This window comes from Chlamydotis macqueenii, chromosome 26, assembly GCF_036417535.1.
Source record: "Chlamydotis macqueenii isolate bChlMac1 chromosome 26, bChlMac1.mat, whole genome shotgun sequence".
NCBI lineage: Eukaryota > Metazoa > Chordata > Aves > Otidiformes > Otididae > Chlamydotis > Chlamydotis macqueenii.
Genome location: NC_141581.1, coordinates 3,632,665 through 3,645,089, shown reverse-complemented (window position 1 = coordinate 3,645,089; position 12,425 = coordinate 3,632,665). Strand labels below are relative to the sequence as shown.

The following is a 12,425-nucleotide window of genomic DNA, read 5'->3' as shown; positions in this document are numbered from 1 at the left end:
TCCTATTAGTCATTCTCTCTCTGCTTCTTATGCTAATGTACCTGTGCTATTACTCTCAACTCATTTTTCCTTTTGACAGCAGACACATGGAAGTCACTAGATATCCTTCCTCCAGCTCTGCTGGAGCCCTGGCAACCTCTACTTGGCTTTTTTCCTCCTATTAGAGCATCCGGTTAAAGCATTTGAGTTGCTAACCGGTAAATAATGAATATGTTGAAAATATGTTTCTAGCGTGACTGGTTCTGGACAATTTTTCAGGGGTCTGCTAGTACTAATGGAGCAGAAGAACAGGGGCTCCTTAAAGCTGGGTTATTGATCTAGAACTGTTTAGTAATGTGCTTTAGTTCTGGTTTTCTGGACAGTCTGACAGAAATATCCCTTGGTATTTACTCCATATGGAATCAGTATGTAGAGAAGCATTCCAGGACAATAGGATTTTTTTCCTCTCTTTAATGTCATACGCCTCCCTCCTCCATATCCTCCCCCTTTATCCTTGCCATTGTCTGGGGGAGGGGGGGGCTGGAGGGCAGGCCCCGTTATCTCTGAGGTTTTTTCTTTTTTTTAAGGATCTATTTGAACATGCTGCCTCTGAGCAGAGATTTCCTGGGTGGATAAAAGTACGAGAACAAAAAGCATCATAAGGATGCTTCATCGCGGAGGCTGCATTAGCTTATCTCCTGTTTGAATAGGAAGTGCTTCTGAGGACATGCAGAGCTGCCTGCTGGACCGCAGCTGCTCGGCTGCCTACAAGCTTGCACAGAAAGCTTTTGGGAACCTTGTAAAAACAAGGCTTTGATCCTGGAAGGTGATGGGCCTGCTTTGTGCTGCCTGCAGGCAGGAAGAGCACCATTTTCTTGTTGTGTCTGTGAAAAAACAACAGTGGTAGCCATGTGCTGTCACAGGATGATCCCTGGTAGATGTCGTGGCATGGGAGGCATCTGCAGGAGCTGCAGAACAAAACCTGACAGGCTTGAACTGCACTGGTGTTCTGCAGAGGAGCAACTGTGACCTACCCCAGTGAAGATGAAAAGAGGCTGGGGAGGCAGGTCTTGTGTAGCTGCCTGGTCAATTAATTAAGCAGTCAGGCTGACTCTTTTAAATAGTAGCCAAGGACCGTGCATTGGTTGTTTCACTGGGCCTGGGAGATGATAGGAGCAGGTATTTGCTTTTCAAGCCTGCCTTTCCTGGTGCACATGCCTCCCAGTAATAGTGGGCCATAAAAGAGGCTGCTTGGGGCTGGCCTCTTCAATGCCGCGTGGCAAGTAAAGCACCGTGTAGAGCTGGTCTTGGAAACAATAGCTCCTGCTGTTACTGTCTCCAGTCCACCACGCTGAGGACTAGAGCGCTTCAAGCTAGACAGCAAAGCACTGTGTGCTTTTGTACTTCGCAATGAAGTAGTTCTGTTCATTACAGCTAGGCATAGGGCAGGGGGGCGATCAGTGTGTCATGCCGTCACACCGAGGCTTTGTCCGGAAGCACTGTGGCAGTTAAGTCTATGGAGTCCATCAGGAGGCGTTGAGAAAAGCGCTGGAAGCACTTTCTTTGCCATTGATGCTGTGGGTCCAAAGGCTGTAGTGAGCTGCCCCTGGGCTCGGGACAGCGTAGTTGGTTCTCGTGTGTCTCTATTTGCAAGGTATTTGAGCTACTTATCCAACTCTATATACTTGATTTTGTCCTTCTCCCATGTGGCAGTGAGTTTTTTGCGTCAGCTTTGCCCAGCTGGAAGCAAAGAGGTTTCTCTAGAGACCCTGCCTGTAGTTAGAAAGCAGGAGAAACTAGAGCACGCTCCTGGCGTGGAGGACAGTCGGAGATCTCCATGCTCTGTAGGCACAGCCTGCCCTCTAATTGGGCACAGCTGCTGGGGGTGAGGTGTTTCATCTCATAGCACTGAGAGGGGCTGAGGAAGACTCTACCTCCAAACACAGGAGCATTTCCAAGGCTTAGTCTCTTATTAGTTTTCTGTGAGCTTAGCCAGTGCTTCTTAACAGGCTTTTCTCCCCTATTAGTAATTGCCTCCTTCCTCCTCCTCTGGCATCCTAATAATTACATCAGGCACGGCAGAGCTTGCAGCCTTGGGCTTTGGATGTGTCTGTCCGTCTCCTTTTTGTGGAGTAGCATTGTGCTAAAGAATCCAGTGTTTGGTTCTCTTGGCTTTTCTTTAAATAGAAGAGCAGCTTAGCCCTCATGCTTAATCTGACTGTGATTTTAAAAAAAAAAAAAAAAAACAACCAACCTGAACAAAGCAATCGGAAGGACAGCAGGTAGCCATTCAGATATTGTCAGAGGGGTTTTGGAAAGCATTTTAGTAAGAAAAGACTTGATTTCTAGAATCCTTAGATTTCTAGTGTGCGTGGGAGTAATAGTTATTAATGATTTTGGGTTTCGCTACACTCCTCCCACAAAAGCATGTGTTAAGGCACAGGAACTAGACTATAGAAACATCAAGCTGCTTACCCGGGCTGCCCTGCTGAGATGGCTACTGGCTCAAACCAGAATTACCCCGTGCCTTTCCGTGCTGCTGGAAGTCTCCTTTTATGTCTGAGCCGACGTTACTGGTGATTTGCTCGTATGTACAGTTGAGATTATGAAAGGGCACTGCAAATCAACAGGCACAGCCCCTATGTCCTGCACAGCGCTTTTGCGTTGGAGCCAAACACTGCTAGACCACACTGGTGTCAGCACGAGGGGAAGAGCCGTGTTCTCCTGTCCTGCAGGGAGGGGTGATCCCAAGGGACGCGTCACGGAGCAGGTGTCCTGCAACCGTGGAGCTGGGTGCTCAGGATCCATCCAGAGCTGTGCTGCGCACGTGCTGGATAAACAGCTCGCGTTTCACCTTCCCATAAAGTGATGTTTCTTGCTCTTGTAGTGGGATCAAGGATAAAAGGCTTAATCAGTGGGTTCGGGGAAACGCTGAGGAAGTGTTGAGTATCGCTCTGTGGAGCAACAGAGCTGCAGGAGGCCAAGAAGGCAGCTAGGCACATGTTTATTGCCCCAGCGGTCCTGATTCTGCCATTCCTCCCTTTATTTGTGTCAGCTACTCCAAATGCTTCCCCCTCTCCCCGCCTCCCCCCCCCGTAGTGGCAACTCTGTCTGAAGAGTGCTGTAGGAAGTCTGCTTAGTTTTATACCTGCCAGCTGCCTTCCTCCTCTCCTCCCTTCTGTAGCTAAACTCTTGCATCAAACTTATGTTTCTGCACTTTATTTTAATTCAGCAAGACCAAGCTAAATTCTCTTCTATTGCATTCAAAGGCTTTTCAAACCTAGTCAATCTGTGCAGTGCAGACCTACGAGTTGTAAATTGAAATGAATTAAAACTCTCTCAGCCTGTCATCTTAGAGTTTATGAACTGCCGGGAAGCTGACCCCTGAATAACAATGAAAGAGCCTTGAAACCTGCTCTTCCCAGAAGGATCTGGATAGGATGATGATCAATGGAAAACTGACGTTTTTAGTTCACCTCTGTGAATATTTTGTACTCTGGGGGTGGGAGTGCGGGGCAGTGAAGAAAAGCTGCCAGGAGCCAGGGAGTTAGCAACCTGCTCCCCGTAGATTACTCACCATCTCTTCTCTACACTGTGCTTTTGCTGAAGGGCTTAATGCTCGTACACTGCATTTTGTAACTAATTCACTGACCCTGCTGCAGCACTTAAAGTGATGAAGTAGATGCAGAATTCTACCTCTGTCCCTTGTTTCCAAGGCAACCATCTCGCCTTCCTTCTCCAGAAGTGTCACACTTAATTTGTTCAGTCATAGATACGATTGCAGGAGTTTATAGCAAGAAAGGGAAGGCACTTCCACCTTTTATTAGTGGAGGTGCGAATTAACCTGCTGGATTGGTGTTGCCTCCTGACCTCCTGGAGGCTGCCGTGACACCTTCCCAGGTGCTTTTGCTCACCCCAGCGTCCTCCCTGCGCGGTTTGGAGGGTAGCTGTTGGATACTCTGCCATGCTGTTCAAACCCTGGGTACTGAACCTCTTGGAAATCTGTGTGTGTTGCCGTTGTAGGCTGCTCTGCAGGCACCAAGTGTACTCCTTGACTTCTGTGCCGGAGTTTGAAGGAGTGAGAGAGGTTTCCTTTAACCTCTGCTGCAGCATGTATGCTCATGGGCTTTTAGCATCCCTTATCCCTGGTGTCATGCAATAATCTCCCCTCAGTGGGACACACAGGAAAAAAAAAAAGCACTCCTCCTCTCCTTTCTTGCCAAGGCACCTGGGTCTGCCTGCCTTCCCTGTGGCAGGCACATGGAAGGAATCTTTCGTGGTTCTACCCACGTTCTGCAAATCAGTTTCATAATGCAACTGCGTGTGGCGTGTTAAAGGAATGTGAGTCTCCATTTGCACTCTCCACGTAGGAGTCTGAACTGCAACCTTTGGCCTTAGCATCAACTAGGGGAAAACTGCTTCTTTCTTACTCATTTCTAGTCTCTTATGAGTCTGAGTGAAGAACTTCGGCTTCTCTTGATGTTGCAGGAGTTGGAGCAGTGATTGCAGGGATGCCACTATTATTTATTGCTAGCAGGTGTTGCCTTTCCCCAGGGCACGCTGTCATGTGCCTGCCACGTTTGAGAGAGGACTGAATGAAACCGGAATGCTGTTGGTTGCTTCTTGTGGTAGCAGTGACCTTCCGGTACGCTTGAAGCCCTTACTTGGTGTCATGGGAGGTGGAGAATCATTCATAACCAATCCTTGCTGGCAGGGTGGCAATCTGCAGCTTGGCTGGCATCTTGTTTCGGAGAAAATTGTCCGTGTACAAAGCAAGCAAACTGAAATATTTGTGACCTAGAATGGGAAGTGAATTAGCTGTAAGTGTTTGGAAGCTGCAGCTGTGCTTACTGATGCTTATTTTAACCTTGCTTATACCAGAACTTGAAAAGAGCAGAGCGATGACTTTTGATGTAAGATTTGAGCTTGGAAGCTGGAACCCAGACAGGCTCATTAAGCGTTAGTTGACCTGGATTCCTTTTTTCATTCAGTCCTTGACCCTTGCTGTCTTATCTCCCCGTAGATTATAGCAACCTGTCTGGACACCACTTCTTCACTGGCAGGATCACAATTAGTGCTTGTGCTGCTGCTGTCTGGAGTCCTTGTGCTTCACAGGCATTCTCAACAAGCTTGCAAAGTAGTAAGAAATATCTCGTTACTACTGCTCCCTTAGCTCTTTCAAGGGGCTGGGAGTGGCTAAGAAATACTTCACAGACGAGAGAGGAATCTACCTCTTCCAGGGGATGTTCTGGGCAAGGAGTGCTTTGGAAATCTGCAAAAGCTTTTCTTTTCCCTCAGTGCTAAAGCAGCAGTCTGCGAGCACCAGGTAAACGGCTATGGTTGTGCCAGGACAGCTGGCTGTGAAAACGTCAGTGAAACTGTTTGGGAGTAAATGGTAAAACAGGGCACGCTGTCAGCAGTGCTCCAATCCAGCCTGTGTTTCGGGGTCGGTGGCGAAGGCAGGGTGAGGAGAGACTCTCTCATCTGCATCGCTGACTGATGGGAGAGTTGCACTGTGGGAGAGTAGCTGCTTTCTGGCTTAGTTAGTGGCCAGTAGCTTCTTGAGCCAGACTGGGGCGTTTGATGGAGCCAGTGGTCCTCGGCTGAAGAGCAAATCTTCACTAATAACATTTAGCACCAATGCAGAAAGCAGAATCTGTCCCTGCTGGAAAATTGCTTGCCAGGAAACACTCTGCTACTCCATACAGAATTGCTTGAGGCTCCTTCCAAGAGATCTTTGATTTTCTTAGAACTTCAATGAATTTCTCTTCTCACTCTATATCCTCATTACCATATATGCATATGCAAGTATTTGAAATCACCTCCCAGAGGATGGAATCATTATGACTAGAGTACAGTGATTCAGGTTTCTGCTGTTAATAAAAACCTATTTTTACTTTCCTGGTAAGTAGGACAGAAGGAAAGAGGCAGAGCTGAAATACAGCAAAATAAAAACACTCCAGCAAAACAAAAATACTCCTTTTAATGGCAGTCATTCTGATCTCATTTGTCCTGTATGTTCCATTCTCCTTGGGTCCATGGCGTTTAGTTTGGGTGCCGTTAGCCGCAGTGTCTGTGGCAGTAATAGCTGGTGACTGTGTTGGCTCTTCTGTTCCTGTGCTAGGTGATGCTGCCAGGCCGGATCAGCCTAGGCTGAATTTGCTATCTTGGCAGTCACCTCTTTGATGAAAGCAGTCTCCCAAGGAAAGGAAATCAACTGATCGAATTAGGAGCGCTGTGTGCCATGCACATCACCAAGGAAGCCATCCACAGGGTTTGCTAAAACTGTTGGTCAAAATCTAGTTACGTTGGTCCTGCTCACTTCCTGCTAGTCTAGTGGCCAGGGTGACCTTTTACTTAACTCTTATACTGCTGCTTCCTGAGCCAGAGCTCATACTTGACACGTTAGATCTGCGTTCAGTTCTCTGTCACTTTCCTAAAATACTCTGCTTCCGCCACGGCTTCCAGTAGAGTCGTGACGTGACCATGGCAGAAATGCCAGTAGATCTGCATCGGTGCGTAACTGGACCATACCAGCCCCATCGCTGTTTGGGGTGTTGTCCGTCCGCTCAGACTGTAAGCATGGAAGGATGGAACATGGTTCCGTGCATGATGTTGATATGCTCTGTGGTTAACCAAAATACATTTCCTCTTAAAATGCCAGGCTGTAGGGACTGCTTCCCTCTTTCTTACTGCATAATGGTAAGGTGCTGCATTCCTCACAGAGCAGCCGGCTGACTTTAAAACTCAATCAGTACAGAGAAAACGGTTTAAAGATGCTAATTGTGAAGCAGGGTTTCTGGATAAGGGTTCACTCCTCCTTTGAATCCTACCTGATTTGTCCCAGTAGTTACATTTTCATTTGTTTATCTCCTAACTCCTTGCTTTTGCTGAATAATTTTGTTAGATTGCTGCTTTTTTTTTTTTTAGGCCTACTGTCAAAGCAATGTAAGACTAGAAGAAAATTATAATTACAATTCTTCTGTGCAGGAGGTGCATCCAGCCCTTACTTTCTAAAATGAATTTGGAACCGGAGTGATAAAAAACAGATGGCTCAGGTTTATGAGAGCCCTTTGGTGACTGGCTTCAGGCCCTCCTCTGCGGTTGTTAGCCAGGAGTTACTGGATGCCTGTGCAAAGTACAGAGGGAGAAGCACTCGTGTCACATCAGGCTTGTCTAGGGCAGCGGTCGTCAGGCTGAGAAATAAATATGCCACAAGGTGACAGTTTCAGATCTTGCTCTGCTTTTGAGGTGTGTTTTCAGAGAGATGTTAAGTTCCTAAAGCACTACCCTTTGTAGGGTAAAGTGAATTTTGAGGGGGGAGAAGGCTTAGACTTCCTAGGCTGCCTGCTGCTGTGAAAGACCTCTGAATGTCCCGTTGTGCAGGTGAGTTGCATCTACCTCATATTTAGCGAGATGAGCATAAGAGCGCAGTTGATGTGGTGAGGCTTTTCTTTCCTCCTGGTCTTTGCACAATAACAACAGGTCCTAGTGGCTTAACCGACACCCAGCTCACAGTGTAGAAATAGGGGTGTTGATATCTGTGCCAATTCGAAAGTTTATCGGGAAGCAGGCTACAGTTCAGAAGATGGTCCTAAACCTGGGGGGTTTTGATGCTTTCAGCCCTTCCTTCATGTAGAACGACCCTCCAGGGCAAGGTGTAAGTCCCAGCCTGATGCAGTGCCTCTGTAGGACAGCCTCCTGCTAGCAGGGGCAGCCAGCTGCTCAGCACACCACCTTCAGAGGCAGCAGGACACCAGCATTTGTCGGAGAGCCCATGTGCAGTGTGGATGGATGTCCCAGAGACAGTCTGGTGTTGGAACTCTGCCATGAAAGTACAATAAAAACACTAGAGGCCACCTCTGTGGCTTCTGAGAGGCTGATGTGATGCAAGCCTGTTGGATACTTGACCTGATTAAGAACAGCCTTCAGAGCTGATATCCTTTACTGGGCAGTACTATGGCTACTGCTTTTAATGGTGATAGAAGTCCCTTGAGACAGAGGTGGGACAAGAAAATAAAGTGTAAGCATTTTTGCTGTGTTCTTGTTGAAAACTGCCTGCTAAAGGAGCTTGCGAGAAAACACCACTCTCTGTAGACTGACATTCTGCACCCTTTCTTTTGTCTTCTTGCGCTGGATTAGCCTCAACTTCAGGATAGAAGTTTTTCCTTTTGTGCTTGCTTTGGCAATACAACTCAGGAGCTCTAGCAGCTCTAATAACGTGGTTTGACTTACAGCTAGGTAGTCTGGGCTTGAGTTGGTGATGGAGAAAATGTTCCTGCGCTCTGTTTCCAGGCAGACCTGTTAGTTTCTCCTTAGCTAACAAAGCACCCAGCGGATGGAGCACCTCGTGGAGCGGCTTTCACAGCTGCCGGTGTCCCTGCGGTGTTGTCAGCAAGACAGACTCACCTTCCTTGACACCTGCCTCTCTCGGTTATTACACATTAAAAAACCCACAGTGGCATAAAACTGTCTAGGAAGTTTTCCATAAACAGACTGTGCATGCCTTTAGATATCGAGGTGGAGTGGGACCATTTCGTAGTGTCAAGGATTTCTCCAGGCCTTCTGAAAAGTGAAGCTGTACTGATGAAACTCTGCTCTTGGACTCTTTGCAGTTGGTTTCGTAAGAAACACGCTCAGGCAGAGGCTCTGGTGCCCATACCTCCCAGCCCAGAAACAAAGGACAGGTGGAGAAGTATGACGGCGGTGCCTTATCTGGAAGATCTGCATGGCTACAATGAGGAAGAAGATGACTTGTATGACATTGAAGATGATATCATCTACACTCAGGACTTCACAGTACCAGGTAGGAGAGAATGATGCTGGGATGGGCAGAAGTGGCTTCTTTTTTTTTCCCTGTCTATTTAAAGCTTTTGGGGAAAGGCCTCGAGGTCTGAATAATCCTTTCAGCGGTGGAGGAGACTATTGATTATTAAGTGGTGTGAGTGACGCACAGTGAGTGAGCCACGATGCTCCGGATGCCTTGGTCCTTTATTTGATCAGCCAGGATGCCCCTTCCTGTGTGTTACCCATACGCCAATTTCCTTCCTCCGTCCAGTAATAGCTTGCTGCTGCTGGACTCTGTTTAGCACACTTAATTCTTTTGGCCAGTTTTGCTAGACTGAGTTATTTTGGAGCAGAGCCTTAAAGTGACTCAGTGCTCAGAGTAGATGGCACATCTGGGAAAGAAAGGTGCTTGTAGCCTCATGCTGAGACCTTTTTTCTGCTCCGGTCTTGGTAACGATCTGGTTACAGAATTGTTTCTTTCTTTATTAGGGATTTCCTGTTGTTTTAAGGTAAGCCAACCAATCAAGTACAGGGCCATGTGTGGTTTTGACCATGCGGTTCTCACAAAGTGGTGGTAATCAAGTACCTTTCCTTCTTTGGCCTCTCTGTACCTGTAAGTCGTGTTACTTGTGCGCAGAAGGCTGAAGGGCATGTCTGCGGTAAGACTAAAGACAAAGACCGCTCAGCGTTACAGTCCTTGCAGCAGCGGTGCTGTGTGATCAAGGCAGCGATTGCTTTGTCCTGCTGCCTGTGTTCTCGCTGCCTGCATCAAGAGAACATCCGTTTCTAGATTAATTGCTCCAGCCTAGTTTAATTGTTTTGGAGGGAAAGTTTCAAGCACTGTCTGTAGGGATGCTGATTTACTTTACCGTAGTGTGATTAGAGGTGCCTGCAACTGACCTTTCCTCGTAACAAGGAAAGCCCTAGTTTCTGTAGTCCGAGACTAACCAGGCTGCTTTAGTTTTTCCTTAGTGATGGCCTGGTGGGCTTCTGTGGTCCTGAGTAAAAGCAAGGTCTGATTTTACAGAATCTTGCACCTGAAGACCTTGGTTTTACTCTTGGCTTCCTGGTTAAGCAGAAGTTGCTTTTTTGAAAGCACCGTCATGGAAGAACAAAGTGGCAAGCCTTGAACTGTCGTAAGCCCAATGTCATAGCCCATTGTACCCAATGCTCAAAACTTCTTTGGGCAACAGCTTGAGACAAGATTGGCTTTCCGGGCAGCGCCTCCCAAGAGAAGGGGAGAGGCTGCTGTGAGCCCAGCTGGCTGAGGCAGCGCTTCGCTGCGTGCTGTGTGACATCCTGGGGTAACAGTCCCCACCAGGGTGTCCGTTGGGATGTTCAGCCAAACGGATGTGTAGGGGGGTCGGAGGTGGAGCCTGCCAAGATGAAGGGAGTTTCATCAAAGTGGAATAGACCTATTTCCAAGTGCTGATTCACTGGTGACAGTCGGGTAATTTATAACCTTTTCTAATAGAATGAATGTCCCAGTGCCAGCTGGGTGACCTGCGGAGCTCTGTCCTTTGCTCTCTTCTTACATCCCGCAGACTTTTGTGCAAGAATCCGACCGGGGCCGGGCCTTGCCTCACAGCTTTAAAAAGGAGGGATCCTCTTAAAATGTGATAGACTCGCTGAAGCACATACTTGATTGCTAGGGCCTTTCTAAATGCAGAAGCAGGAGAGAAGAGGGCTTGCCAGATGCACTCCCTGCAGTCAGAGGTTAGCCATTTTTGTCGGCAAGAGCTCTTGCTGGGAACAGCCCACGCCTAAGTGCCCAAGACGTAATTCTGCAGGAGTTCTGGGGCTGGAAGCCCTGTCACTGACAGTGGGGCCTGAGCACAATGATGAGGCTGCCAGGCTTGAAAATCCATAACCAGCATCATTTACATCCCTTTTAGTTTTTTCCCGTTCTGAACTGGTTTCAAGGGGCAGAAGGAGGGTATGGTACATCTGCGTGTGCCGTAACCCCCCTCGGAGGGCCGGCTTTCCGAGATGATAACCGCTGTGAGAATGGACCTGTTTCTCCTAGTAACTCACTATCTTATGGCCCACAGGACGGTCTGTTACTGCTTTTTATTTTGGTGTCAGTGTAGAGAGTAAGCATGTGCGTGTGTCTGACGGTGCTCTGTTGCTTCCCTGTGCGTTCCCAGCTGCAGAGGAGGAAGCTGAGGCAGGGCTTAGAGGAAGAGTGGAGCACTGAGCAGTCATGACGAGCTGTTTGGAGAGGAAGCCGTGCTCCCGTCGGCTGAGGGCACAGAAGAGGAGCGTGAAGCTTAGCCTAGGCCCCAAAACCACTGCCCTCTTGGGCTTCCTGTGGCGTGAGCTAAAGGCAGTGACGAGAGTGCAGGACCATCTCCTTGCTTCCCCCAAGCTTCATCAGGATCCTACCTGTCTCCGGGAGAGCTGCATTATTTTCAAAGCAGATAACTTTGACATGTTATTCTTTTAGTTTGTGGCTTTGGATTTTTAAGAAAAGGGTAGCTGTAGGGGGGGGTCAGCATGCTGCAGAAGAAGGCTGTGACCCCTTTCAGAGTGTGTTACTCAGCTTGTGAAATCCAGCCCGTTCCTGCAGACCTGCCCCACGAGTGGTTGCGTACAGAAGATGCATTCCTGTCTGTTCTCACTCTAGTTAAAATGTTTTGTTTCTCTTTAACTTTTCCAGTGGCGATTAACCTGCGTTGCTGTCCGGTTTATGCACTCCAGTGTGATTAAAAACTGGAGGCTTAGGCAGACTTCCAACATCAGAGCGGTTGCGCGTCCAGCAGGCCCGGGACAGAGCTGCCTGTCCAGGCTGCTGTTGAGGCGCCCTGGTCTGCGGCACCGCAGCCGGGCGTTGCGTGTTACTGTCTGTGTTTGGAAAACCACCCTGCTCTGCCCTTCCTCTGAAGAACAGCAGAGCGTGCGAGGTCCTCTTCTCAGCTGGGCACAGGCTGGCGCCGAGCCCTCAGCACCGAGCAGGCGCAGCGTTGTGCCCGTGTGTGCACACCTTCCTGCTGTCCGACTGCTGGTGTCCGCTCCCAGGCCGCCTCCTCCCACCACGGGGGACTGTGGCCGCGTCCCACGAACAGCGTTACTGCCCCGTGCGTGCCCGGGAGCCTGGCCTGGGCCCGGGCCGTGCGGGTGCTCCTCCAGCAGCCACGACTATCTGCCGGCTGAGGTGGCTGTACCCACGCAGGCAGGTGACTGTGATAGTGGGAGATCATCTCTGGAACGGCGGTATCTGCTATTACACACTCCTCATGCAAACAGCAGTATTTAAACCCAAATAAGAGCTGTCACTTCAGAAGATGACAGGCAAATTAGTGGAAGATTTCTAAGTTCTCCTGTGTACTCCGTGCTGTTCCAGAGGAATTGGAGACCTAAAGGTTGACTGTGGCCCCAGAGGCCCGCACTTCCCGTGTTACAGATAGGCTGGGTGGGTGGGGTGGCTGTGATTTCAGTTATTTCAAGAGTTACTGCATAATTGCTGAGGTAGAGAGTGAAATAAAGCGTTGTTTCCAGCCAATCTGAATGTCTTCTTCCCAGCACTCGGGTCTTAGCTTTTTGAAGTGTTGGGGGCTGAGCTGGGTGCGCCCATGAGGGGTGGGTTCTTTGGGGACTATCAGACACAGCAGTCCAGATGTAGGCTGGAGCTCGGGAAGTCCCCGGGGAACCATCGGAGC

The 12,425-nt window shown here is 48.8% G+C and overlaps 1 protein-coding gene across 1 annotated transcript in view; it reads left to right on the top strand.

The window, feature by feature from the left end:
* STK11 (serine/threonine kinase 11) overlaps positions 1–12,425 on the top strand; it is a 44,316-nt gene that overhangs the window by 24,845 nt on the left and 7,046 nt on the right. Inside the window, exon 8 of the mRNA XM_086767079.1 lies at positions 8,595–8,785. Coding sequence (XP_086623205.1) covers positions 8,595–8,785 — 191 coding nt within the window. The remainder of the gene's footprint in view (positions 1–8,594; positions 8,786–12,425) is intronic.